Below are 27,270 nucleotides of genomic sequence, written 5' to 3'. Positions count from 1 at the left end.
GACTAGTTTTCTTCAGATAAATCCTCTGTAATTTCAAAAAGGTTAATACCTGTGTAAACATACAGTACAATGGTGCCTTTACTGTTTAGGTACACATGGAGGCCCTTCATATCAATCAGCGTAAATATAAACCCTTGATAAACCTGTACAATCTATTGAAATCCAGTACAGCTCTACTACCATAACTTTCTACTTTTATGATGTCTAATTTCCAACGACAAACAAAACAAATCCAACCTTTTGAAGGTAGAACGTCTGGCAGATTGGTTTTACTGAATTGCAATAAATACTGCAGAAGTGGCAAAAATCAAAGTGGCCACTGATTGTAAATTAAGCCCTCAGACACAAAATTGATACATCTGTAGAGAGACACAAAAAAAATGTTAAAATGTGCAATTATTTTACTTCTTTTCAAATAAATGAGGACAAGCTGATTTGGAAAAAAAAAACTTAACCAAGTGCAACTAATTGCTCCTTTCATCTATCCAATTAAAAGCATTATTTTAATCCAAGTAGTCTATTTCTTGTTGTGATAGCTCGTCACAGCCTTTTAATCAGCATAAAAAAATGCATATTAATTCAGTAGTGAGAGAGATGTCATTTACACGACTGATTTTATACCGATCCCACCATGATGGAGCCTAATTGACATGTTGTGTTGGCAAAGCTAGCCGCTAACTGCTAACATTTTCAATCCATACCCACTCAGGTGTGTATGTGTGAAAGAGGGTGTGAGGAAGTTGTTAAAATGGTGCTGAGGATCAATAGGATGTTGTTGTTAGCGAGAGACCTTTCAGGGGAAACATCAGTAAAGGTGCAATCACAAGTTGTCATGTGTGATGTTTGTGAAATGCATCTGGAACGTCTCTCCCTGCAGCCGCCTGTATAAACAGTCAGCAGCGACGGCTCAGCTCCACGGCATTTTTTTTTCCTGTGATGAAACAGCTCTGTTGCATGAGGTAATCTCACCCTTACCCAAATGAGATGGTAATGCCTTCACTCAGGGAATTCAGCAGCACCTAGAAGAAGGCTGTGCAGCTCAAATGGGACTAATAATAGAGCGCGCGTTCTCTTAACTTGGAATCTATATTATACGCTTCAAAAATGAGATCAACTATATGGGTCAGTGGGATTTCTGGGAGAGAAAAAAAGAACAGAAAGGAGCTACAGGAAAAAAAATGCTCTGCTGACAACAGATCTGAGGAATGCAGAAGCTAATAAGAAAATTATTTGGGCAGAGCAACAGCTCAGAAGTTTAATTAACAGAGCTGGTTTTTAACTGATTGAAAGGGAATACATGTCCACACTCATGTGCATGCAAGCCTAATTATTTTCAACCCCTTGATTGTCTAAATAGGCTTTATAAATAAAAGCACAAGTGACTTGAAAATGTTCAAAGGGTCTGATTTTAGAAATGGAAATGATCAAAGAGCAGTCTTTCAAAACTCGTGTGATCTGTGAGTTGGAATACACGGGGACTTCAGTCGTCCATGACGCTGTGGCCTAGGTTTCATTTTAAGTTTGGAGGAGACAAACACACACTCAGGCACACACACACACACACACACACACACACACACACACACTCCTACTCTAACCCCAACATCTGGCTTTCTCAGAGGACAATAAAGAGATTTATTAGCCTCCATCTTTGCTCAGGCTGCCCACTAATTGAACTGAACTTATAAAAACAGAATCAATAAATACCTGAGATCAGATTTGATGTAAATAGATTTGATCTAATGCAATTCACAGGCTTCCTGGTTTATAGCTTTACAGTATACTTAAAGAGCAGCAAAGCCTTTTTATTACGGAGATGAATAATAAAACATGTTTGGATAATTATGTCAGTGCCTTCACGTTGCTTCTGGCATCTTGTTCACATTTGTGTGTATAACCAACAAGCACGTTGGCTCCTGATCCATTTATTTTGATGTTACTGACTGTTATCTTTACTCAGTGTGTTGATTAAAGGAAGTCATTGTACAACATTTCAAAACCCATGCAAAGAAAAAGTACCGTTTGGTACTTGTTGTACAGCTAGTGTGGTAATAAGCTGCAGAAAGGGAGTGGCGTCTTCCCCCTTGTTTGGCTCCTTGTTAATGTACAAAGCACAGTTAATCATGTGTTCAATCAAGTGAGAATAATACAGTACAAGTCAAATAAAGTACATGCATGGTTTTTAGTGATTAATTTATAGCTTCGGTTTTTCTGATTGAGCTCTTAAAAGTTTTGTATAGTGTCTAGCTGGAAAAAAATATTCAGTTTTCTGCCATTAGCGCTTCTTTTCTCTTAAGTTATGCTCAAAAATCTAATTTCTTTGGGGTGTTGATTTATCTTTCAAAGCAGGGTAGGGGTTGTCTTTTTGTTGTATTGAAGACATTGCATTTCCAAGGGAATGTTCTGGATTCATATTTCTGAGCACACCCCAGTTACACTGATGGATTGCATAAATATAGTCAATTAAATAACCGAAGAAGTTCAATGTCACTTAAACCAGCAGCAGTCCACATAATCTATCAGACACCGGCACAGAGGACACATGCTAATTACCTCAGCAATGCATATCCTACTTTTATAATGGACCTGAAGGAAATACAGTATGCATAACACTATAACACTCTCTTGGTGCGTAGAGGATGGATCTTCGATCCCCTGGCTCTTTCCTGATACTCAGAAGAACACAGCATTATTCCCTGCGGACTAAAATAGATGCAGTCAGTGCTGCCTTGTTCTTTTTGAAAGTCATCTGAGAAAGGTGCAAACTTCACAGGATTATAAGTCAGCAATGAGACTGGCAAAGCACTGATCCGAGGACAAAATGACTGCAGCTGGTTTTGACGGTAAATGTGCAAAAGGACCGTCATACACAGCTAAACAGACACACACATTGTACATCCCATTAGCATGGTATATGTCCAATACATGGTTAGATTGCATTATTGATTGTGAAAAATGGAACAACAACAGTCCATTATTTCACTTTGTCTCTTCTAAATCATGTACCTGTGCTCCTCAGAGACAAGCTAGTGGCTAATTGTTCTCTCTTGTGCTTTTGTTAGCTTCTAGCTATTGATCAAACACTTTCGTCAACAGGTCTTTAACCTCAAAGAGACCTTAATGACATTTGGACAAATTTAGATTCTTTATTGATGATTGTAAATTACTAAAGCAACAACAGGTTTCTCATCACTTTTTCCTGTTGCCGTGTGTCGTGCACTTTAGGGTCACACAACACATCAAATTACATTTGTCGCCTCCATTAATGTCACAGCCTTAAAGAAACATATCATCACAGTGTGCAGCTTGGTTTAACTGTAATTGAAAAGGCCCAAGGGGAATTCCTAGGTTGTGTAGGGGGCCCCCTTAACCCCCGCTACCCTACATCCATCATTGTGGAGTTAGGCCCTGGGGTGTTCTTGTAACGCTGAAGGTTAACAGTGAGATCTCCCTGCGTCCTCACTCACAGCCTTTTTAAAATAAAGGCCTCTAGTGCTGCTGCAAACAGTAGAAATCAGCAGAAAAAAAACGACATACAGCATCATGTCAAAAACATATTTGACGGCCACATACCAAGGAGAGCAAGCTTGATCCCGTCAACACATCCGTGTTCAGCGAATGGATGGACTTCAAAAGGCATGTGATCAGAAACAGAATCCTTCCTTCAGATCTGGAGTTCACAGGCTTGATTACACAGCCGCCTTGCAATGCATACTGCAACAGATAAAATTAAACACTCGCGATTACTCACTGCTTTGAAACACCCTGGACCATGATCAATGTGATCCCCTTTTTTAAGTTCAACCTCAAACGACAGAGATTTTTGAAGTCATACAAAGAAAGTATTATTTTAATGCTGTATCTCACAACAGACAACAAATTGTTTCTAATGAAATATGATAGTTTTGAGAGACAGCTAAGACATTAGGCACTTAGAGTCTCTTTTAAGTGTTTTTTTTTTTGTAAAATCTAAGGCATTGTGATCTTTAGGCGTCACGATCAAAGCCTTTTTAACATTTCCTAACAAACACTTCAAATGCATTCTGTAAAATGTGAATCATTACGCAGAGGCTCAAACACATAACTGATCATTTCTCAGAGATGATATTCTGTGAAGGAGCACAGATGAAGATAAAGGCAGGCATGAATTCCTGCTCCAATGTGCACGTTTAACATATTCATGTGGCACTTCACATACATGAAAGCTAGCAGCTGCCCTTGCCAGCAAGCGGAGGACATTAAGGCTCAGCCTGGTTGATCTCTGATGACAAGGGTCTGGAGGAGGGATTAGAAGCACAGGGACCAGAGTTATGGTCACTCCCTTAAAAGGAAGGCATTGCATCTCACAGTCCTGAAGCTTGCAGAAGTTCAAAGATCTTCAAAGGTATATTCTAACCCCACACAACCTACTTTAACTCCCTTAAAACCTTTGAACAGATATATTTTAGGCAATGTGTACTTTTAAAATCTCGTTTAATGTCATTTCAATTGCAGCAGGCCATAAAACATTCTGTAGGTCACGTTGCAATTTGTTGTTTTCTCTTCCCTTGTATAAAATTAACAGTGTCATCAGCTCAGAGGAGACCATTAAAGCCCCCATGATATCTTTGAGACTGGCTCATCCAAAACTGTCAAAATATCTGTTATGTAAGGCATGGTTAATAAATGAAAAAAAGACGTCTTTTGAGAATCATCCGCAGGGGTAGATTGCAACTCATCAAAAGACAAATATGCATTAGATATGAGGATGGGCGGGGCCTTTCTCTTCATCTCGCTGCATATTGGCTGTTGAGTGACACTCAGTTTTTTGGCGAATCTGACAACAATAGTTGGAGAGCTGTGTTGGAGGGGCTTGGGCTTAAGTTGACAGTGGAGCGACCGTTGGGGAGAGTGAATAGGAGCCCAGTTTAATAAGCCTGGGTACAGGCTGGACTACACAGGGGGCTGGCACCGCTGAAACACTGCAGCGGAGATTAAGACTGGGAAGAAATATAAAAGATAAATCTGGTAAGATAATAAAAGTACATCACTGGATTTGTAAACACACCAAACATGTGCATATAATTATGAAGATTGCATTGTCTTACATAAGAGCCCTGCTTCTGATGGCGTGTATTGAAGCCCATTAATTGTCAAGCTGTCAAATTAACACAGACTCAGACAAGAGACAGATTACCTTACGAGTGTATTCATTTTACTCAGTTTCATCTTATTGACATTTGGATAGAAAAGTGTTTAATCTTCTACATTAGAATCCGCCTTTCTTCATTGTTGCAGTTGCCCTCATTATGCAGTCCTAACATCATTGGCGCCTTGATGCCAAACCCTTCAGTAGCTTCTATTTTCACAACTGGAAAGTAAAAAATTAAAGCAGCAGTGCAGCGACATCTAGTTTAACATGCGCGGTGGCCGTCTTTCGTGGAGAAAGCAGCCAAGCAAAGGGATAGCAGATATGAGTCAAGTTCCATGCATGTTTGGAGGGGAGATTCTGGCGGAGGACACCTACTGACCATGGCAGCACACTGGCGGAGATTAGGGGGCCATCAGAAGGAGCCACAGAGGGTGAAGATAGCCAGGAGCTGCAGGGGAAGAGATAGATGAGACGCAGGAACAAGAGGACCTGGCGGAAAAAAAGCGGGAGGAGGGGGCACAGAGGGGTGGGATGAAAAGAAAGCAAGTTTGGGAGCCACAGAACCATTGGCCTAACCTGGGGAGGATGGGGGGGCTAAAACCAGAGATCCAATTAAAACCACATTCAGTCGGTCAGAGTCAATGCTGACACAGCCCGAGCCGTAACGCCTTTACTCAGGACAGTACAGAAGCAGCAGAGGGGAAGTTACGCAAGATGTCACGAATGGTTATGATGATGCATAAAACCAAAGAGCTGGTGTGACAAAGCAGCCCACCCCACTGGTACACAGCTGGGGTGCCACCCAAGTATGGCATAACAACCATCTACAAAGCTGGCGAAATAGAGATCCAACGGATCCCGAGGTGAAATGGATTTATTTACATTAAATTGATGTAGAAGATTTTCAAAATGGCGCCTGCGCTTGTTGCCAGGCAGAGAAAAACAAGAGTAAAGATGGCGGCACACAAGTGGCAAACTGGGAAGCAGAGGTCTAATCATTTGTGATTACCAACAGCGGGGAGGAGGGAAGGGTGTGGCTGGGTTCGATGATTATGGAATATTACTAGGGCTTGGTCTAAAACACACAAAAAAGACCTCATACTGAAATTGGAAATGCATGATTCTAACGTTACCCTCGAGAAAAACAGCTATCCCATATTCAGATACAGAGGCTGCCTAAGCAGGAATAAAATTTGATGATCTCCATATTTTCTTATATAAAAAGATATATTATTTGGATAAAGGACAAATGAGCAGAACGTGGTGGTGCATAGTAGGGTTTAGAAATAAAGACAAGAGAAAGAAAAAGATATCAATTATAATATTTAAAACAATGATACTGTCACAAAAATAAAAATAAAATACTTGCACAGTGTCATTGTTTGTGGTGTATTGAAATGGTGGCAACACAAGAGAAAGACATCTGATCAGTCATTGCATCATTACAGTGACCGATCAAAGCCAAACCATTTGACCTCACTTAGTTGAGGAAAATGGTACTTTACTACTTGTAAAACATCCAAAATGTGCCAAATTGCCAATCTATCTTAAGTTTTATACCACACTTTTAAATCCATAAAAATTAAAAAATATATTATCAAACACTACCTGACAAGGATGCACCGGTCACATGTTAAATGTCTTCTGGCAACCCTTAAGAAGCAAGTACAGAAAATGCATAAACCGAAAGATGACTCAAATTTTTCCAAATAACTGAGATCTTGTAAAAATCTGAATTTGAAATGAACTGTGGTCAAATTCAGTAGGGATCTGCAAAATGCATCATCAAAATAATATCTCACCCTCCCCAACGATGCATCCCCATGAGTGCTATGTGCAACAGACTGCACTTTAAACCAGCATGCAGAAAGAAAGTTGTAAACAAGCTCATCATAGCTCCGCACCATTTCAAGAACAATTTGGTAGGCTATAACTTTGCAGATTGGAGATATGTTTTTTTTAATCATTTTTTAACTATCAGAGGGATAAATGTCATTTAAGGCCTCTCCTCATTTTATTTCATCATTCAAATAACTTCAGAACAAACTAACGATAACCAAAGAACTTAAATAGAAACCAGTGTGGACATGAAGTCACAATATCTTCGAATATTCTTCACCCCATGTTTTTGTGGCCATCTAGACAACTGCAACTCCATCAAATCCTCTCACTGGAATAAAGGAGCTCACTGTTAGAGCTAGTGAGCTGTCAGATCACTATAAGAATGTGTTTCAAAGAAATGTAAAATGACTGCACTTTTGACCTGATTTCCTTTTGAAATGTATGGAGCAAATTGGAATGTATATAATTGGCAGTCATCATCGTCATGTTTAATGATATAAAATGCTGACATACAGGTACAAAGCAGGGAACGTTTGCTTCTGGCAGTGGAGAACAGGCTTTTCTTCCCCCTATTACCTTATTCATCATAATTGTGACTCATCTGACCTCCACAGTAATCAGTCTACTGCAGGACAATGACACACTTCACTGTCATCTTCTTAGCAACTTACCATTGTATGTCCCATTAACTGTACTTCATTGTGGTCACTAAGTTTCCAATCACTGTAATTATTTTGTTAGAAAGGTGTATATTTTTAAACCAAGGACTAAGAATAAACTGTATGGAAATAATAACTCTCTATATTAGTTTTAACGCTGAACAAGGATAAGAGCTGAAACTTCAAATTCTGCTGGCAAAATAGGCTTCAAACAGCTTCTTCCCTCCAAATAATGAGGTGTCTTTTCAATGTTGCATTCTTGATGGTATGAAAAACAATCAGTGATCAAATATGTCAGCGAAAGTAGATGAAGCATTGAAAACATTTAACTATTTGCACTAGTGTGTGCATCCCCCAAAAAAACAACAACTAACATCTCTCTTTTAGCTTTTTTTTTTCTTTACAACTTTTTCTTTTCAATTACCAAATGAAACAGAATGGCACATATCTGTTCCCTGAGAGAGGAGCTGTGATTTTTTTAAACTGTGAAATCCTGCAAATCTATTTACTCAGAATCAAAGTGAGGAGCTCAACAGTCTTTCCATGTAGACACCTTTATAAAGAAAATAAAAGAGTTCTGTTTGTGGTGTGAATCGAATCAGTGTGGGTTTAATAGAATGTCTCGTTATTAGAATTTGGACAATACAATATTTTTTTCAGGGCTACATGGGTCCTGTTTGTGTGTGGAGCTAGCTTACCTTCAAGGTAAGACGTTTTAGTGTGCGTTTGTGTTTGACAGAGACACAGATAAATCAAATGAAGTACTAAAAAGAGTAATTGGATCTCAAAATGAACGAAAATTGACTTTAATTAGAAGCAAAAGTACGCGCTAATTGAAAGACGGAGTGCGCGTGACCCTTTGGTAAATACACCTGTATCCCTCAAACACATGCAGTCATGACTGAGTTAGAAAAACTAACATCTGATTAAAGAAGCCGACGCTCTTAATGAGGAATATTTATTTAGGGAATAAACATGAAAATGTAACCAGATAAGCATTTTCCCCACATGTTTGCGTTCAATTGCAGAAGATAAACCTCAATAAAACTAGAGAAATAATAGTGGTCTTAAAGGCCAGGCCCGTCACTGACATTCTTAAATCACATGGTGTTCCTGCTCGGAGTGAGTTTCCCTTCCATATGAGTTGTGTCGACATTAGCTTGCAAAAAAAACAGCAAACCTGCAAATCTGACGCACTGGCAATTTTAAATTTACAAAAAAGAGAAGTTTGAGTTCATTATGAAAATGCACAGAACGGTTTAACCACACACGCCTGATCAAAGAGAATATAGACACTTTAATAAAATATAGAATACATAATTAATTATACAATGTGCTTATGTACAGTAGAATTGTATGCAAATTAAACGTGTTTAATAGTATCACGAACACTATAGCTTGTGCTCACACTGGGCTTACTTTGCACATAAATGGGAAAAATACAGATAACACAAACAAGAATGTGAAGTGACAAAGAGGTCGGAAAGTAGAACTTAATCAAAGGGAGAAAAATTAAAGCCTGCGAACCATGCGGAGTCATGTTACAGACAAATCACGCTGCAGGCTCACTGCGCAGGTCTTCAATGTAAGATCTTTTTAGATATTTATTTAATCTTAGGACATACATACTCACATGAATAATGCCTCTATCTTCCCGACGTACATTACACCTGGTTTACATTCACAAAGAGCCCTAAAATCAGGGCTATACATTCAGCATTTCCTTTCACTTCCCATTAAGCTATAAGGGTTCAGAGGAATCCAGAAATGCGCAGATTTAGGCTACTATAAGCTTTGTCATCTTTTTTGTCTTAATTATGATAGATATCTTTCATAGTAATGTAACACAGCGAACAAGTATGCATAAACATTTTCGTACAGCTCACTGTGGGAGATGGAGCTTCAGGCTGAAAGCCAGAGCCAACCGGACAGGCCTCACAACAACAAATAAAGCTCACTACGTTTCGCAATGCAACAATTTCAATTAAAAAAAAAAGACTCGAGACGTGTTACAGAATAACTGATACAACATTCACAAAAAAAACACAGAGAGCAATAGAGATACAGCTGCTGTTTATATGGTATAACATGAAAAAATAGGCCCAAAAAATGCGTCCGCCTGAGTCAAAGCAGGACCTCAGAGAGAGATGTTGTTATACTGCTTTGGTGGGAAGTTGTCCACGCCACTGTGGCATGTGTACCATCCGTTCACAAGACTTTTCTGAAAGGGAGAAGAGGTGGGGAAAGTCCTGGAACTCTGGGCAAATGTGTGACCTGTCTGGCCGCAGGGGTACTGGGAGGACTGGGACCTGTAGCTGCCTCTCTGCAGCAACAAAGGGTCTAAGAGGGGCTGTGACCTGTGTGTGGAGTAGTCCAAACTGCTGTCAAACGTGTGATGGAAACGTGACCTCGGGGTCGACTCGTCTCGACTCTCTGGGGACAGGGGGACATCTTGAGTAGAGGTAGGGGGAAGAGGGGGGCTGACCTGAGTTCCATCCGGGACTCGTGTTGACCTGGGCTCCGCAGAGTGACCCATGTCTCCAGGACGTGCGTCTCCACTTTTGGAGACGTGGGCCTTGTTGCAGTGGAGCTTCATGTGCTTCCTTAGGGAGCTCGGGTGGGTGTAACACTTGTCGCAGCCCCTGACCTTGCACATGTAGGGTTTGTCGCTGGAGTGCACGTGAGAGTGTTTCTTTCTGTCGCTGCTGTTCGCAAACCTCCGGTTGCAGCCCTCAAACTCACATTTAAAAGGTTTTTCACCTAAACGTGCAGAGAGAGAAATAGCAGCGAGTTATGGATATGCTTTAATTGTAGTAGGCGAAGTGATTCAACCATGTTATAAGAAAAGTGGCCCAACATACAAAAAAAAAAAAATCACAACCAGACTTCACTCAAATGAAATCAGAATTTCAGTTTAAAGACATTGACTTTAGAAAACAGAGCCTATTAAGGCCTTATTATCCTTGGTGATTGGTTAAAAACAAAACAGAAAATAAACCGAAAAGCATTTGGGGAAAAACTCTCGGTGAGTCACTAAACTCCAGGGTTCAATGTTGCCAAAACTTTTGAGCAGTTCTGATCGCAACAAGTGATGCTACGGACTAAATCAACAGAACACGTGATTAAACATGTATTAGTGTAGACAATGATGGACCTGCCAAGTCAAAAGCAAAGATTTGTTGAAAATGGAGTGCACAAAATGAATTGCAGCCATCACAATGCTAATTGATCTTGCAGCAGCTGCGCACAAAAGCCCACTTGATGTAGCGGGCAACGAGGAAGAGTCTGCACTCATAAATGCAACTTTAATAGCTTGTGTTACGTTATCACGAAGCATGCACCTTATGTGATTCATGTCTTTTGTAATCCGAAGTAAAATTAGGAATATATATTTTTAAATTACATCTCAGTACATAAGTATGGATGTGCAGTTGAAAAATGTTCATAGGCGTCCCGTTTCTGCCTGTATTCTCTTAGCTTTCATTAGTCAAACAATTTTAAGCTGCAATGAAAGGTGGTAAACCAAACAAATAGTAGACTTTTTTTTCTGAGAACCATTCACTTTGTGAATAATTACACTTTAAATCAAAATGCCAATATTGCCGGGTAAATACACTTTTTGGCATCAGGTTTTTATTCCCTAGCCTATACAATACAGGAAGTAAAATTTTTGTGAAGAATATATTATTCTGTGCTAAAATGGGCATAGAGGAGAGCCCCTAGTTGACTCTTTAAAAAATGTAATGCATTTCATGACATATAGTTGTAGAGAGCATCCTGGTCAGCAACAGGCCTCACAGAGTGATTTAAATGAAACTACTATAGGCCTATAAAACGTGTTTTATTTTTACTTTTGTTTGCACGAGTAATTATTTCTTTGCTGAGGTAATCGGTGTGCTCACCTTTTTTATTTCTCACTACCCCCCTGTGTGCTGAGCTCTGCCACAGGGATTCTGTACAGGAGATGAATCCCTGGGAGGCAGACACCGCGTAACGGCTACGTCACAGCTCTCCGGTGTCCCGGCATTTATTTAATAATTTCCCTGAATGAAGTGGGAGAGGCACCCAAACCAGCAGGCCTGCACACTCGCCTGAAACTGCCTTACTATAATACGACTACATCTGCGTTCTCTGCATGGAGTCTTGGCATTTTTTTCTCCTCAAAAAGCAGGCAGAAACATGGGAGGAAAGAAACTAAACATTTACAAAATCCCATTTTAAAAACCACCGAGGCCTAAAAACGAACGGCAATTTAAAACATAAATCGATAGAGGAAAATGAAGCGAAAGAACTTAACGATCCTTAAAATATTGAAAATAAAAATGTGCTCATATAGATTTAAATTTTAAAACTATAACATTTATAAATATATAAAACTGTTGATTAAACGACACATCTTAATACAATAGTTTGCAAAAAAAAATTTAACACTTTTATTACAATTTCAGCTTTAGAAATATATTTTTATTTTGTTTTAATTATTATCAAAGCGTGGGTGACTTTAACTGACCTGTATGGGTCCTCTTGTGGATCTTGAGGTTCTCTGATCGTGCAAACACTTTCTCACAGCCGTGGAAGGGGCAGGGAAAGGGCTTCTCCCCTGTGTGCACTCTAACGTGGTTCACCAGCTTGTATTTGGCTTTGAAAGGCTTCCTGTCCCTCGCGCAGTTCTCCCAGTGACAGACATACTCAGAGTGCTCGGGTCCTCCGACATGCTCCACTGTCACATGGGTGACAAGTTCATACATGGTCCCGAAGGCTCTGGAGCAAGGCAGCTTCCCGGCCCCCTCTTGGCCGTCACTCCACTTGCACACCAGCTCGTGCTTCACTGTTTGTTTGGAGCACCTGAGGAAAGCATCACCTCCTCCTCGCTGAATTGCCATGTTGAGGGGCTTGTAAAGACCCAGGAATTGTGTGACAAGTTGCTGGCCGTTTCCCTTGGGGTTAAGAGTTTGGCCATAGTGGTGAGTCCGGGTGAGGAGGTCGCCAGGTAGACCTAGCATCATCTGGCTGCCGAGGTCTCGAGACGCGTCCGTGGAGGCGTGGGCCTGCTCCTGGTAACTCGTAAAAAAAGCATGGCTTCTGTTGTCTCTGCAGCCAGCAAAGTCACGATGATACCTTCCCATCCCGCCATGTTGGCTCACTCTTGATGCCAGTTGATCAGTGACGGGTGGCATGCCGGCTCCAGAGAGATTGGCTCCAATGATAATGCCCCTAGGGCTGTGCTCTAAGCGGTGGCTGGGGTATCCAGAGTCTGCAAAAGTGGGAACCGAATGGTCAACATATGCACTGGACCTCGTCTCGGGGTAGTCTCGCAAATTGTGCGAGGGGCAGAGTTTTAAGGAACTGCCAGTGGGGTGTCCCATGTGCTCTCCTGCCAAAGGTGGCAGCACCACGCTGGGTTCAGTATTGCTCTCCCCGGGGTTGACGCAAGAGAGAGGGCAGCCACTAAACCTCGAAAGGCTTGTCATGTTTTGTTGTGAGTTTGAGGCTATGAGTTTTTCAAAATCAACCAATTCACAGCACTCAGGATGCACCTTGAAATTCTGTCTCCATTCTCCCTTGTTTGTATATCATCTGCATGTGAAATTCTTGGCCGTGAACTTCGCAGAAGTAGGAACCAAACTCAATTTCGTTAAAGTTGGTGTGAATCCCATGCCGTTCACTTTGCCCTCTTGATTTGTGGCAATAACCGTGGTAGTAAAAATGCTTCGAAACAGGCCATGGTGCAATATAAAAGCACAGCAGGCAAACCTGCTTTTAAAAAGGGAGCGTTGGGATTGGTTGGAATGCACCGTGATTGACAGGCGCTGGGTTTGTTTTAAAAGGGACATGCAGGCGTTCACCGCACGACTCCGTTTTCAAATATCGCACAAAAAATGCTTTGAAATGTGCCGCGATACTCGCAAATATCTCTGCCTCTTTAACTCCGTGTGCTTTCTTATGAGAGCCCCTCTCTAAATCACCACATAGGCTATGAGAAATGAAAAGGTTAATGTGAAATACTAATCTGTGAAATAAATCAAGTGATTCAATGCACACATGAGGAAAACGCAAGACAACCACACTGTTTTATGTCACTTGATTTCTTAACCAAAAGCAAATGTCCCTCCTCCTGCCCTGCAACAATAACACAGAGAGTGGCCTTTGCGTGTCCAGGCCAATTATTGTCCAAACTTGCATTTTGATTGGCGTAGTCTAAAGCTGTGAAAGTTAAAAGCCCAGTCATAAAAAATCCGTTTAGTGTTAGAAATAGTTGATAACAGTTATTCTTCACTTGTGGGTCAAGAAAATAAAGTTTTAGGGAGCATGTAGCCCAGCCCCAAATGAAAGATTGTGTTTTTATTTTTCATTTAATACATTTCCAAAACTCTTCTGAAGATGCAAGTATCTTTGCGTCACACAGATAAGGACACACCACTACTTTACTTGTTGATCTCAAAGAAACATCAAACTTTCTTAAAGCAGAAAATGGTTCGATATTACGCACCGGGACTAGCCCAAAATGTGATCTTATTGAGAAAAAGCTAATTAAGACGTCTTCCATAAGAGTCAGGACATGATGTTCTGTTTAAGCTTTGAGTCAAATGTGAGCAGCTCTTCTACATAGCCCCCCCCCCCCAAAAAATAAATAAATAAATAAATATATATATATATATATATATATATATATATATATATATAATAAAAAATAAGCATATTGGCCTATATATATATATATATATATATATATATATATATATATATATATATATATATATATATATATAAATCATCAATGGTGCGCCCATAATCTCGCAGGCTAGTATTGATGTGAAATTTGTTACGTAAAATGTAGGTTATGAAACGTGACAAACAGCAGCAGTGGTGGTGGGGAGGCTCCTCTGTTAGACTCAGATAAACTTCTCTTACTTTGGGGTGCTGTGAGGACAGCCGCTCCAAGCTCTCTCCTCTGTAAATACACATATTTCTGCATGACTCCACTCTGTGACGTGGCTCTGATTTTACAAAATGTTCGACCTGGACCATGATACATGATTTAATCTGCTTTTATTTAAATCTACCTGACGTGTTTTGCCTGGGTCTTTAATTGCAGTGCATGTATTAAAGTGTAACCCCCACCTTATTTCCATCTGTCTGCATTTTCAACTTTTCTGTATAATAAAAAAAAGGATAACATTCCTTTTCCACATTGTTATGCTGACGTCACTTGCAGAAACAAAGCAAGGGGCCCACTTGACATTAAATAGCACAAAATAGCAGACAGGCCCAGAAGTGCCCTAATTCCGTCATAATTGTAGTGGACGCTCATGTTTGTCAACCTTTAACCCGATGTGTTTCCGAAAATGATTGAGGGTTGAGAGCACGTAAAATGAAAGTTTCCAAGCTGTCATTGTGAAAGCAGAAATCACTGACAGAACTGCGCCCTAAATGTTCTCCTCGTTTACTGCAAAAAGGCAGAACAAGGTGTAGAAAACTGCATTTTTAAAATGATTTAATACTTTTCTGTATCTTCACATTGTAATTAGCAAATAGTGAATTGCAGACCCACGTGCAACTGCAGAGTATACTGATCTATTTTATATATGAATGAAATTAATGAAATTCTAATTTGTAGAAATGACCTTAATAACTGAATAAGAGTTTAGCCTTATATTTTTTTAATTAACATGTATACTACTACTAACATATTCGACAGGACTTCAAGAATTAATTTATAGATTTCAAATTTGGCATTAAAATACAAAATTACACAATGTTTGAGACTTAAGTTTAGCTTTCCTGTGAAAATAAAAAAGCAATAGCCGAAACATACATGTGCTATAACTACTAAACAGATCTGTATTTTGTCATTAGTCTGTACATTTGTTTCTGTATTATTTGGTCAAATTAATTAAATATGCTAAAATGACGACAATTTAGCATTACATGTATGAACGTAAAATTTCAGTTTAAATTTCTACCTTGTATTACATTTTTAGCATTGTGACATGTGCAATCCCCTCTAAGCCTTCAGCTTCATGAGGCTGACCATTTCTGTGGATGCTTGACAGGCCAGACAAAATCCTAGTGACTGCTGCACACAAAATATCACTCCCAACAATCAAAACATTCATGTCAGGGAATACCCTTTACAGCCATAGGGTCCATGCTACTCTCAGTGCAGTAGGCATGGACTAAATGAGCAACAAATGGGATATTTAGAAATGAATTAACCAGAGAAAATACAGCGTTGTAGATTTCATTTAAAATGCTGCAACATTTTCAAACTTTAACCAAAGATTTCTGATTAGAGGGAGTCTTTTTAACATAATACACATCAGATTTGTCCACCTTTGTACACAATGCATAAACGTACACTAATGCACATACAAACATTCATATGAAACTATACTATTCTCGGTCTGTAGTATAACCACGATTTACACTTAGGGATTATATCAAAGTGATAGCAAACATTGCAAACAAAGAAAAAAAAGAAATGACAGGAAACAAAATAATATTTTTTAAGTATCAAAATCAGCTTTGTTTGTGTGTTGACGTAGCAGTAGCATTGCCTCAGTGTGTGTGTTTTGCATGTGTGTATGTCTAAACAACTGTTTGCATTAGTGTAACTGATAAGGGATGGCAGTGCACACTCTTGCCATGACTTCATGGAATTTAGGTGAATTAACAGGTTTGGGATGAGTCCATTTGAAGACAGATGCTCCAGTAAATCACAGCAAGAAGTCAATTAACCCTCTCCATCAGCCATATGAAGGCAAACGCCAGGTACTACAGCAGTCACTCAACCAGCAACTGACCATATCAGCTAATACAGATCAAGATCTATGAAGATATTGTAGGATTTGATAGTGTACACCCGTGCTGAATCACAAAAAACAAGAACGACGTGAAATGTCTGTTTTTCTCTAATTACAAACAAAAACAAACAAAATCAGCACAAAAAACATCCTGAATAACGATGCAATACAAGCAAGCGTTATATAGTGCAATACCAAATTATAAGACAGTTAAATCATCCTAAATTTGGTAAGCTGTATTATCCAATGTGACAAAAGCCTTGTCATCATCAGCTGCTTCATTTGCATATACATATACTTTCATAAAGGCTGTAAGCTATTTGTAATATGCCGCATCATGTAAATATTGTTTTTTACGCAATCACTGGGTATTCTGATATAAGTGGATGCAAATGCTGCATGCATATTCTCAGAAAAATATAGGAACTAAAATGGTAACATTTCATTCTGAGACTGTATGAAATTTAGAGGATAATGGTATGAATGTAGAACAGAGCAGAACCTTTATCCTGCTGTGCTCTGCAGAATGCAAGAAAAGAGTCGAAGAGAATGAACCCAATGCAGCACACAGAAAATAACAATTAATTGATTTTATTTACTCAATTCACATATATAGTCTACTCTAAGAGCTATGATTAAACTATAACAAAAAAACCTGAAAGTTAATTCTGAAGGAGGTCCATTTAATCCAAACAGTGAATATTATATTATTATTTAATTGTGCCTTTTGGAAAAAATGCCTTTTTGCAATTTAATTCTGACACATTTATAAAGAGCAGTGTTTAGGAAAAAAAAGTGACCTTTGAGCATGACTTTGCTGTTGTTTCAAGGACAAAAGTGGAGATTTCACTTTTGTCTGGTCACTATTGAGTTAACTACAAACTCACAAACTTGTCCGCACAGGCGGCCTGAGCCAGCCAAGCACAGTGTAGGCTACAGGCCAGACAACGAGGACTAAAAAAATATTTAGTCGACTTTGCTGTTAGAAATCCAAAATATACTGCTGCCAAAAGCTGATTTGTTCATATAAGGAAACACTTTTCATGCATCTAGGTCATTTCTCATATTAAGCACTGGAATAACGTTTAGAGCTGCTGACATGTCTACTCAGAATAAACGTAAACGTGAGTTGATTACCATGTAGGCAGATGCTTATGTTCTGCTCTTTCCAACAGCATGTGTCACAGAGGTGTGCACACTACAATTTTGTGATATTTTAAGGTAACGCGCATGCTCAGTTTGAAGAAGATTATGTTATAACCAATGGGCTATCCCAACGCCCAATGAGGCAATCCCGGCAGAGATAACTAAATCGTCACATTAAACATAGGAATCCTGAAGAATATCCTGCAACAATTTAACACGTAGCAACACGCCTGCGTTCGACTAATTAATGAAGATTGTGCCAGGCTTTACATCCAAAATAATACACTGGCCTTTGAATGCATCTTAGTTTTTCATGCAATTAATTACAAGTCTACAAAGAATAAAGCTAGAAAACGAAATCGTGTTTTTTTTTATAAATAAGGGAAGCCCATTTATCATTTTGCAAAATTAAATTATATTGATGTATGAAAAATAAAAGGGGAAATGTAACTGAGCGAAAGGCAACATGCACGACGAGCGGGGTAAAATCTTTGTGTGTGTGTGTGTGTGTGTGTGTGTGTGTGTTGGGGGGGGGGGGAGGTGGCTGGTGGTAATAATATCAGTGGTTTAAAAACATCCAGTTCGAAGAGAGCTCTATAGATGAACCTGTACTTTGAAATTATTATTTATTTTTATATATGTATTCGATTAATAATAGCTAATAGCACGTGCGCCTGTCAGACAAGTGTTAAACATAAAAGCATAAAAAAGAATGGAAAATCTTCTCAATTATTTGGATTAATTTGTCAAATGATTATAACTAAAATGTGTCATTGAAGCCACCAATCATCAAATTCCACATTTAAAGAATTCATTAATTATTTAAATACTGAAGAAGCAGCAGTACACCAGAAGAGCTCTGCAGTAGGCTACAAATTAAACTCTTGAGCAACAGTTGCTTTACATTAGGCCTCGCTGATGACAGCTTCCCCTTTTTCTCAGCACGAGCCGAGCTGCTGCTGCTCCGTCACTCACTAACATTTGTGACTCATCTAAACCATGTTACTTAATTATTTCTTAGTGATAATACGGCTGCAAACACGCGGTACATTACTTCAAGTGGCGTATGAAGGCTGCACATTTCAACAAGGCAATAAAATATGGAGGGAACAGAGAAGGAGAGCTTAACAGGCTGCTTGTTACTTGTGAAAGTTCAAAAAGGTCGCCATAAATCTCATACTGCAAAACTGCAAAGGCAAACTCTGCTCTCCGTGTGTGTGTGCGCGTTAGTGGTGTGTATTTTTTTTTGTGTCTTCGTGGATCCCTCTGTGTGCACGCGCATGCTGTGTGAAAAGCGGAGAGTGTGAGTGCAGAGGGGGAGTAAACTGTGTGTGTGTGTGTGTGTGTGAGAGAGAGAGAGAGAGAGAGAGAGAGAGAGAGAGAGAGAGAGCCGAGAGGGAGGGGAGAGGGGTAGAGAAAGAGAGCAGCTTACGGAGGAAAAAAAAAGAGAAGTGAATCTCATTCATCGTTTTGCTTCGAGATAAGTTGCTGAGGGTTTTTTTTTTTTTTTTTTTTACAAAAACTGCAAATGTTATACTAATGTGTAAACGGCTTTAAAACACATATACCGGGCTCTGTTACAATTTATTTGCCATGTGAGTAACAGGCCTGAAACCGAGCAGGCTATGTTCACCAACAGAAAACTAAACACCAATCAGCCTCCACGGGCGAAATAAAAAGTGGATATGTATGAACCTCCAGAGCATGCCGTTCACACAGGCCTCTCACTAACTAAAACATACGAGAGAGAAGTTGGAAAACTCACCTTTTCATTCTATAACTCTTTCTCGATGAATGTTCTGGAGTGAATGCGGTAGGATGAGGGCGAAAACAGAATGAAGGACTGATTTGAAGTTTTTTTTTTTTTTTTTGGTCCAGATCCCCCTAAAATAAAGAATGTCAGCTCCTTCCCTGGGACAGATTGAGGGGGAAAGGATGTGAAAGGCTTGGAGTTAAAAAGCGCCGCTTGAAGCACTCAGCGCGTCTCTGAACTTGATCAGATTTTATGTGTCCTGCAGCGAGTCAGCGGCAGCCCTCTGAAACTTGCTCAATGGTACGAATTTTTTGGCAGAGCGAAAAAATTCTCAGGATATTACAATTACTGCCATCTTTCTTTCTGTCTTTTATTCCTCGGTCTTACACCCTATAGAGCTTTTGCAAGAAAAAAAAAATACCCCCCTCCCCTTTCAAGCGGCTTCAAGAAAGCCACAGTTTGGAACTCTGCCAAGTACATTCAAGTTTTCTGTTAATAAGAGCAAAACTGCCCACGAACGATAGATAGATAGATAGATAGATAGATAGATAGATAGATAGATAGATAGATAGATAGATAGATAGATAGATAGATAGATAGATAGATAGATAGATCTTTCATAAAAATTCCCTCTAACAAAAGTAAAACATCCCTTTAAAGTGCTTTCAAAAGTTAAAGCTTCTTTATAAAACACGTCAAACATTTAATGCTCGATAATATAACTGCCTAAATGGTGTTTCTTTTTCACAAAAAGTCTGAACGGGATCTGGTAGCTAAAACCTTTACTATGATCATCTCCAGTTCTATTTATTTTTATTGATGGGAGTTTCCTGCGAGGTAGAATGCTGCATAAGACGTGCGTAACTCACAACACACACACTATCTGCGCTAGGCTGCTCTGTTATACCTGCAAAATAATGCCTGTAAGAGCCAATCAAATGAAACCAATTCAGACGACCTGCCATCTTCAATACCAAACTGTGCCAATCACCAGAAATCTAGCCAATTAACACCCTCCCTTAGAGTCACGTGGCAGAGGGGTAGCCGCGCGCTGATTGGCTGTTGTAGCACTGCCTCCCGAGTTCATTTATGTTCTGGGAGTGAGTGATTGACTTTATCAGTCCAAGGACATCATCCGCCTGGAAAGGGGGGGAAGTTTGATCCTCTTTCTCACGGATCGCAGTCAACGGGAGTTTTTTTTCTCCCAACTCTTTACGCATAGGATTTTTCCCCGCTTTGGCTTGGTATCTTTTTATTTTAGGATTTTTTTTTGCGCACAACGTGGTAAATCTCAGCGCGGTGACTGCAGCTTGCGCGCTCCGCTAAACTGGATTTTAATTTTCTTTTCTGTTTTCTCCCCGTCTCCTAAGTTTACTACAAGCTCATGACTATGCTGCTTGATAGCGGTCCGCAGTTTGCATCGCTAGGAGTGGGGGGATTCGGGACATCGCGGCATCACGACATAGGGAACAGAGACCCGGGTCTGGGACTGAATCCCTTCACCGATTCTTCCCACTCCGCAGCTTTCAAAATCAGCCCCGTGGCTCACGATATCGCCTCCAGCCAGACGTCAGCTTTCACCCCGCAAGCCACTGGATATGCAGCTGCCCTGGGACACTCTCACAGCGGGCAGGTGGGCTCGTATGGCGGGGGAGCGTTCAATTCAACACGGGACTTTCTCTTTCGGAACCGGGGCATGGGAGAGTCCACAGCACCCAGCGCCCAACATGGGATCTTTGCAACTTCGGCCGGGAGCCTCCACGGGCCACCCGGGATCACCGATAACCCCGGACATCTGTTGTTTCCCGGACTTCACGACCAAGGGGTGAGCCACGCTTCACCGAGCGGACATGTGGTTAACAGCCAAATGCATCTTGGCTTACGCGGGGACATTTTCGGAAGACCTGATCCGTATCGTCCGGTCGCGAGCCCTCGGACGGACCCCTACGGAGCTCAGCTGCACAACTACAGCCACCCTATCAACATGAACATGGGGATGAATGTGCCGACACACCACGGTCCGGGGGCCTTCTTTAGATACATGAGGCAACCGATTAAACAAGAATTATCCTGCAAATGGATAGATGAGAACCAGATGAACAGACCCAAAAAGACATGCGACAGGACGTTCAGCACCATGCACGAGATGGTCACTCATGTGTCCATGGAGCACGTCGGTGGCCCCGAGCAGAGCAACCACATCTGCTACTGGGAGGACTGCCCGAGAGAAGGGAAATCTTTTAAGGCCAAGTACAAACTCGTCAACCACATCCGAGTCCATACGGGCGAGAAACCGTTTCCTTGCCCGTTCCCCGGATGTGGGAAAATATTCGCCAGGTCGGAAAATTTGAAAATCCACAAAAGAACACATACAGGTAGGCAAGAGAAACATCCTTGCGTGGCGTGGGTAAAATTCCATTTAAAAAAGGGGGACTATACCCTGTGTAGACATTGCTTTAGGATGCTATTTTAAAGGGGACATGTTTTTGTTGTTTACAAGAACCGTTTGAGAACTTGGCCCAACATTTAGGCTATCCTTTTGCACAATTCCCCAAACTATTGTTAGAGCATCTGTCTTTCCATGTAATTTGAAGAGAAAAAAAAAAAAAAAAAACATCAACACTAAAACACGTGCATCTCTGTAAGTAAAGTCCAATTCATTCTTATCGCTTTTTATACTCAGACGTTGTGAATGATATATAAACATTTACTGACTCACTTGTCAAACTTTAAGTGCATTAGCTGCATTAGGCTATTTAGGTAGACTAAGGACTCTTGTGAACGTCATATACAATTACACTTAATCACTTTCTGGCTGTGTTTATAATTCTCGTCCTTGCAGTGCCGAAATGCCCTGTTGATTCAGTGTTTACTATAGAGGAGCAGACGCACAGAGCAGGCCAGTAGTAGCATGAAGGAGCAGGCCTCTTGAATAAATAAAGCCTGACAGAGCAGTGTGTAGTAGTAGTGGAGCTGGATCCATGTCGCCCTCCGAAAATGTAGGTTAGGCTACTCTGTTATATAATAGGCTGCAGACAATTTACATATTCGGGCTGCATTATGTTTTACAGGTGCTGCAGTTACTGTGAAGGTTTGTTGGTGCTATATGGTCTATTTTCGCTGGTGAATTCACGGTGTGTATTTAATCCTGCAGGTGAGAAGCCGTTTAAGTGTGAATTTGATGGCTGTGACAGACGCTTCGCCAACAGCAGCGACAGGAAAAAGCACATGCACGTGCACACATCAGACAAGCCATACATCTGCAAAGTGTGCGACAAGTCCTACACACATCCCAGCTCTCTCAGGAAACACATGAAGGTAATTAATGTCTTCATTACTCCTTACACACATTAACACACACTCAACCCACCCACATCTCCTCCTCTTCTACAGACAGAGACTTTCATACAACTTCAAGCTTTACTGAAGATGTTATAGTAGGCTACTGTCAAACTGCAAAACAACAACTATTAGATTTAGTAGTCTCATTTTTTGCACTCAAATTATTAACTTACATAGCATTAGTGGATGACTTGTGATAAGATATATAGATTTGTTTTAAATTGAATCGTTTTATTATTTCATTAAAAAAATACAGTTTAAGATCCAAATCAATAGAATGCAGCTCTTAATAATTAGCAGTGTGTACAAGTTGGCTTGCCTGTTTGAACGTTGTTTGTTTTAGTTGCTCTTTATAATCCAGAGTTAAACCGTATTTAAGCTTCCACCAAGCCACTTTAAATACCGTTACGGTGTAAATGAAGTGACTCATCCCTCATGTCGCCCTTTTCTTTTCAGGTACATGAGTCTCAAGGATCTGAATCGTCCCCAGCAGCAAGCTCTGGATACGAGTCGTCCACACCGCCTGTATTGGTGTCAGCCAGCACCGAAGACCCGACAAAAACACCGCCGTTAGCCGTTCAAAACACTTCTGGCCACAGTGAAGGACTGGCACCCAACTTTAATGAATGGTACGTCTGAAGTCAGCAGAAGAACAAACCCTCTCTTAATGTGGACCAAGAGGTTGAGGATAAAAACCTTAAAAACTATCCCTGTTCACAAACAGATATAAAAACACACACACACACACACTCACACGCACACACACACGGGATTGGGACAACAACACAACAGGAGATGAGAGCAAAAGCCAGCACCACGCAGGCCACGACCGTTCTCAGGATCACGAAATTTGACTTTTATTGCGCAGTTTTAAGGAAAACAATCCAATAAATCACGAATGAATAAACGTAATACTTTCTCAGTATAAATAAATGTTTTTTATCTTTTAGTTTACAGAAAAAAATGTTTTATTTTTCATTTTATGTATTTTCTCAAATTTTTATTTAAAAAAAAGAATAAAAAAGGAAGATTATTTCACGCTGTTTTATATTATGGTGACACGCTTGTCGCCTATTCAATTGATTGTTGGAACTTCAAACAGTCTTAAGAAACGTGCCAAAGTCTTTGTCATGAACTTGAACACAGAAAAAAATCCTAAATAAATATTATACTCGTGAATGTATTTCCTTGTTTGATGGGGTCGAATCTATTGTCATCGTCCGTTTTCAGGTGGAGAAATGTGGTATTAGGTTACGATTGTTACCGTTGAATATAACGTTGCCTTTTGTTAATACCGTTGTAAATACATATCCATGATGCCATATTTATCAATTTGTAATTTAATTATGGTTATAAGTTCTGAAACTTAAATGATATTTATGGAAATGTTTTCTAACAAGAAACTGTACAGTTTTGGTCATAACCAGCTTAACAATGAACAAATGATAAACTCTAAAGCTCCAACATTGCGATTGTATCCTTCTGTTTTTTTTCTTCCTTTTAACCAATAGGCCTACATGTGTCTTATTTGGATCGAAGAAATCATCTATATGAATATTATGGATTTGTCTATATATGATGCAGATATTTCCGTCACTTTTATTTTGTTTATGAGACCATTGACATGTAAATCATTGACCTTGTAGAACTGAGTTCAGTTGAGCTGAGAAGCTAAAACAGTTCTGTTGATATCTTTATTTTTGGTTACATTTAAACTTTTTTGTGTGTATTTTACTTTAATAGAATCAGAAATAGATGTCAATTCGTAGCATAAACTCAGTATTTTTTGAGGGGAAGAAACATAAACCCATCAGCCTATTGCACTCTTATACAGGTCTAATAGAGGAGTGTGCGAAGTTCATGATTTCAAAAACAAGGTGACAGCATTTTGATTATTTCCAATTCGGGTCCAGCACCCAAATATATGCGCCAGTATGGCCCTCTTTATAGTTCCAGCAATGTCTTTGTGCAAGTATGTTTAAATGTGTGCATCGGCAACAACAGAACTGTCTCAACACAGTATCTTCAAAAATAAAAAAAGTTTTTTTGTCTGTCAGCTTGCATTGTTTTAAATGTAATTCTTCTGTGAAACTAAGCGTGTTATTTGTTGTGGTGTTGCATATAGAGCAGTTTGATTACACATTTGCTTGTTTTGTGTGAATAACTTTTCAAGATGACATTTTTTTGTGTTTAACAAAAATTTAGTGGAAGGAATCCTAGATCTATGTTGGGTGGGTGGCAGGGGAGGGGAGGGGGAGAATACGTTCAGTGGCGAAAAGAGTTACAGCATTGCATTGTAACCTATTCTCAAGAATTAAATATTATGCATACACAAAGTATATTGTACTCGTATATGAGAACAATTTCAGACCACCAGCACTACTTTTAAAATAAAATGTAAAAAAGGTACCTCGTGACAGTGATATATGAAATAAGTTTATTTAAATAATTTAAGGAATATATGTTTTATATGCTATTTTCTATACCTTAATTTAAATGAAGTACTTTTTCTTATTGCCACCACCTTTCTGCCCCATGTCCAGATGTCAGAAAAAAATATCTGATGTATAAACACAGCTAGAATGTGATGTTGTAACACTTTCTGGGAGAAATGGGTCACACTCCGAGTTATTCCTGAAGAGCAAAACTGTTTTACTGATGAACTGTGTCACTGTGCCACATTGAGGCAAACCCTGTTATAACAGCAGGCCTATGCGTTAGCCTATTCAGCTGCCATGGCAAAGGTTCCTTGTACTTTTTAGGCTACTGTATGTTGGTTGATTTGTTTTTACCAACTATTTATGAAGAAATGTGAACAAAATTTTGACTGAAATTAAAAAAAAAACATTGTGAAAAGCGACCTTCAGACTGCGACGTTGATTTCTATCCCCATGTTGTTGTTCTCCCTGTGTCATACACACGACTCTGTTTATCATGCTGTTTTTATCAGACAGTAGGAGTCACTTGAACTTGACACTGATAAAGGCGCCATCTTAGTATCTTGACTGTGTGTGTGTGTGCGTGTGTGTGTGAGAGAGAGAGAGAGAGAGAGAGAAAGAGAGAGAGAGAGAGAGAGAGAGAGAGAGAGAGAGAGAGAGAGAGAGAGAGAGAGAGAGAGAGAGAGAGAGTGAGAGAGTGTGTTGGAGTATAAACGGGAATATTGTGGGGGGGATCAAGTTTGGGAACACTGTGGCAGAAACGGGGCTTGAGCTGTGTGGGTGAGGGTCATAGATTTACGTCTTCACAGTTGTATTTTTTTTTTCCCTCCATGAGGCTTCAGTATAGTATTTCGGTGTTCACTGGAGGACGGGATAGTGAGGACACTGTGACCGTGAAAGTGTAGTGGGATTTGTTCCCAAAAACTGGCGATGGCTGCGCCCCTGCCCGATTAACAAGGAACCGCTTCATAAAAAAAACAACCCAAGGGGCGTCCTCATATTGCTGCAAGACATTATAAGCATTTAAACGGCAAACAAAAAAAGGTTTGAATGGCAAGAGCTTTTGTCATTAATTAAACGTTTTAGAACACCCCTCCTGCTTAAATGTAGTAAGTTGTGTTTGATTTGACAGGCTGCTAAATACTTTGCTGTGTTTTTCCTCTTTTTTGCAGTCTAAAGCCAAGAAGCATTTTACACCAACCCCCATGCACACAGCCTTACTACTCCCCCCCCCATCCCTCAACTATAAACAGATTTAGGAATATTGATTCAAATTCTGCTTTTGACTTTTTGCGCAAGCGCACCTCTTGCATTCCGTTTGATTTCATTTCTTGTCTACCCCCTCATGTCTCTCCTCTATTCCCCATCACACCCTCCCTCCCTCCCTCCCTCTCTACCAAGCTCGTCTAGTCGCACATTTCAAGTTCCCCCTCTCTCAGACACAGTGACGTCAAAAAAACGAGACCCGGCTTTCTCTCCAGAGCGCGGAGACTGAGGGCGCACATGGAGGCGTTTGGGATGTGAAAACAGTGAGGCAGCTGCATCAGGCGATCATCATAAACGGAAGATGCAAAATATGATCATCAAATTAATATTTATGTGTTTACATTTTAAGGTGCGCTTCTCTTTTCCATTACACCATATTACGCTGCATTACATCAGTTGTTGGTGTCGTTTTAAAGCGGGTGGGTCAACTGAAAAACTGCTAATAAAGCAGCAGGTTTTTCTGACTGCACTTTATTTATCCTCCGTCGGGATCGTCCCGCGTTACTTCCCAAGGAAGAAGCGCTTTATGCTGACGCCCAAAACAAGTCATCGTTTCCAGACATGTGAGAACCAGAGCGGCTGCTTCAATCCAGAGAATGGAGAGACAAAAAACATGAAAGGCTAATTTCTGCTGGATTCTCAATGGATTAGAAAGCAGTGACGGTCACGTGGATGCAGTTGTGTAAAGGCTAGCGGCTGGATCACAACAATGCCTCTCTCTCTCTCTGCTGCTGAAGCACACTTAGACTGGCTCTGCGATACGTGAACGCTCATTCATTCCAAATGATCTTATGGATTGCTATACTTGGCTGCGGTGTGTGCAGCTGACTGTTGGCAGCGTGCAGCAGCCTCTAATCTCTCTCTGCCTGTTGTCTGAGTGTAGTATGCT

The 27,270-nt window shown here is 40.1% G+C and overlaps 2 protein-coding genes and 1 long non-coding RNA gene across 5 annotated transcripts in view; 1 reads left to right on the top strand and 2 right to left on the bottom strand.

Annotated features, from left to right (window-relative positions):
• Nucleotides 1–27,270, bottom strand: part of LOC306829313 — an 82,202-nt gene that overhangs the window by 16,855 nt on the left and 38,077 nt on the right. For both annotated transcript variants that reach the window (XR_013779852.1, XR_013779853.1), the window contains exons 2-3: nt 5,511–5,620; nt 3,574–3,714 (exon numbers count right to left, since the gene is read on the bottom strand). This is a non-coding gene — a long non-coding RNA (uncharacterized lncRNA). The remainder of the gene's footprint in view (nt 1–3,573; nt 3,715–5,510; nt 5,621–27,270) is intronic.
• Nucleotides 8,474–19,841, bottom strand: zic6 (zic family member 6). Of its 2 annotated transcripts, XM_079352316.1 has the most exons (3): nt 19,348–19,841; nt 12,143–12,886; nt 8,475–10,392 (listed from the first exon to the last, which is right to left on the bottom strand). In XM_079352316.1, the coding sequence occupies exons 2-3, from the start codon at nt 12,807–12,809 to the stop codon at nt 9,770–9,772; spliced, it is 1,290 nt and encodes a 429-aa protein (XP_079208442.1). In that variant the 5' UTR covers nt 12,810–12,886; nt 19,348–19,841; the 3' UTR covers nt 8,475–9,769. The 2 variants fall into 2 exon arrangements, with proteins under 2 accessions (XP_079208441.1, XP_079208442.1); XM_079352315.1 differs by lacking the exon at nt 19,348–19,841 and having other exon boundaries at nt 8,474–10,392; nt 12,143–13,311.
• On the top strand, nt 20,441–25,813 carry zic3 (zic family member 3 heterotaxy 1 (odd-paired homolog, Drosophila)). The gene is made up of 3 exons (XM_079352410.1): nt 20,441–21,710; nt 22,490–22,653; nt 23,134–25,813. The coding sequence occupies exons 1-3, from the start codon at nt 20,720–20,722 to the stop codon at nt 23,314–23,316; spliced, it is 1,338 nt and encodes a 445-aa protein (XP_079208536.1). The 5' UTR covers nt 20,441–20,719; the 3' UTR covers nt 23,317–25,813.

This window comes from Symphodus melops, assembly GCF_947650265.1.
Source record: "Symphodus melops genome assembly, chromosome: 9".
In the NCBI taxonomy this organism is placed as follows: Eukaryota; Metazoa; Chordata; class Actinopteri; order Labriformes; family Labridae; genus Symphodus; species Symphodus melops.
This window is presented reverse-complemented; position numbering and strand designations above follow the sequence as displayed.

Coding starts and splice junctions, on each gene's coding strand:
- zic6 (XM_079352315.1), bottom strand. CDS start 13,103: ATGACAAGCCTTTCGAGGTTTAGTGGCTGCCCTCTCTCTTGCGTCAAC. Junction 10,393..12,142: donor CCACAAGAGGACCCATACAG/GTCAGTTAAAGT, acceptor CTGCACGTTTAG/GTGAAAAACCTTTTAAATGT.
- zic3 (XM_079352410.1), top strand. CDS start 20,720: ATGACTATGCTGCTTGATAGCGGTCCGCAGTTTGCATCGCTAGGAGTG. Junction 21,711..22,489: donor CCACAAAAGAACACATACAG/GTAGGCAAGAGA, acceptor TTAATCCTGCAG/GTGAGAAGCCGTTTAAGTGT. Junction 22,654..23,133: donor CTCTCAGGAAACACATGAAG/GTAATTAATGTC, acceptor TTTTCTTTTCAG/GTACATGAGTCTCAAGGATC.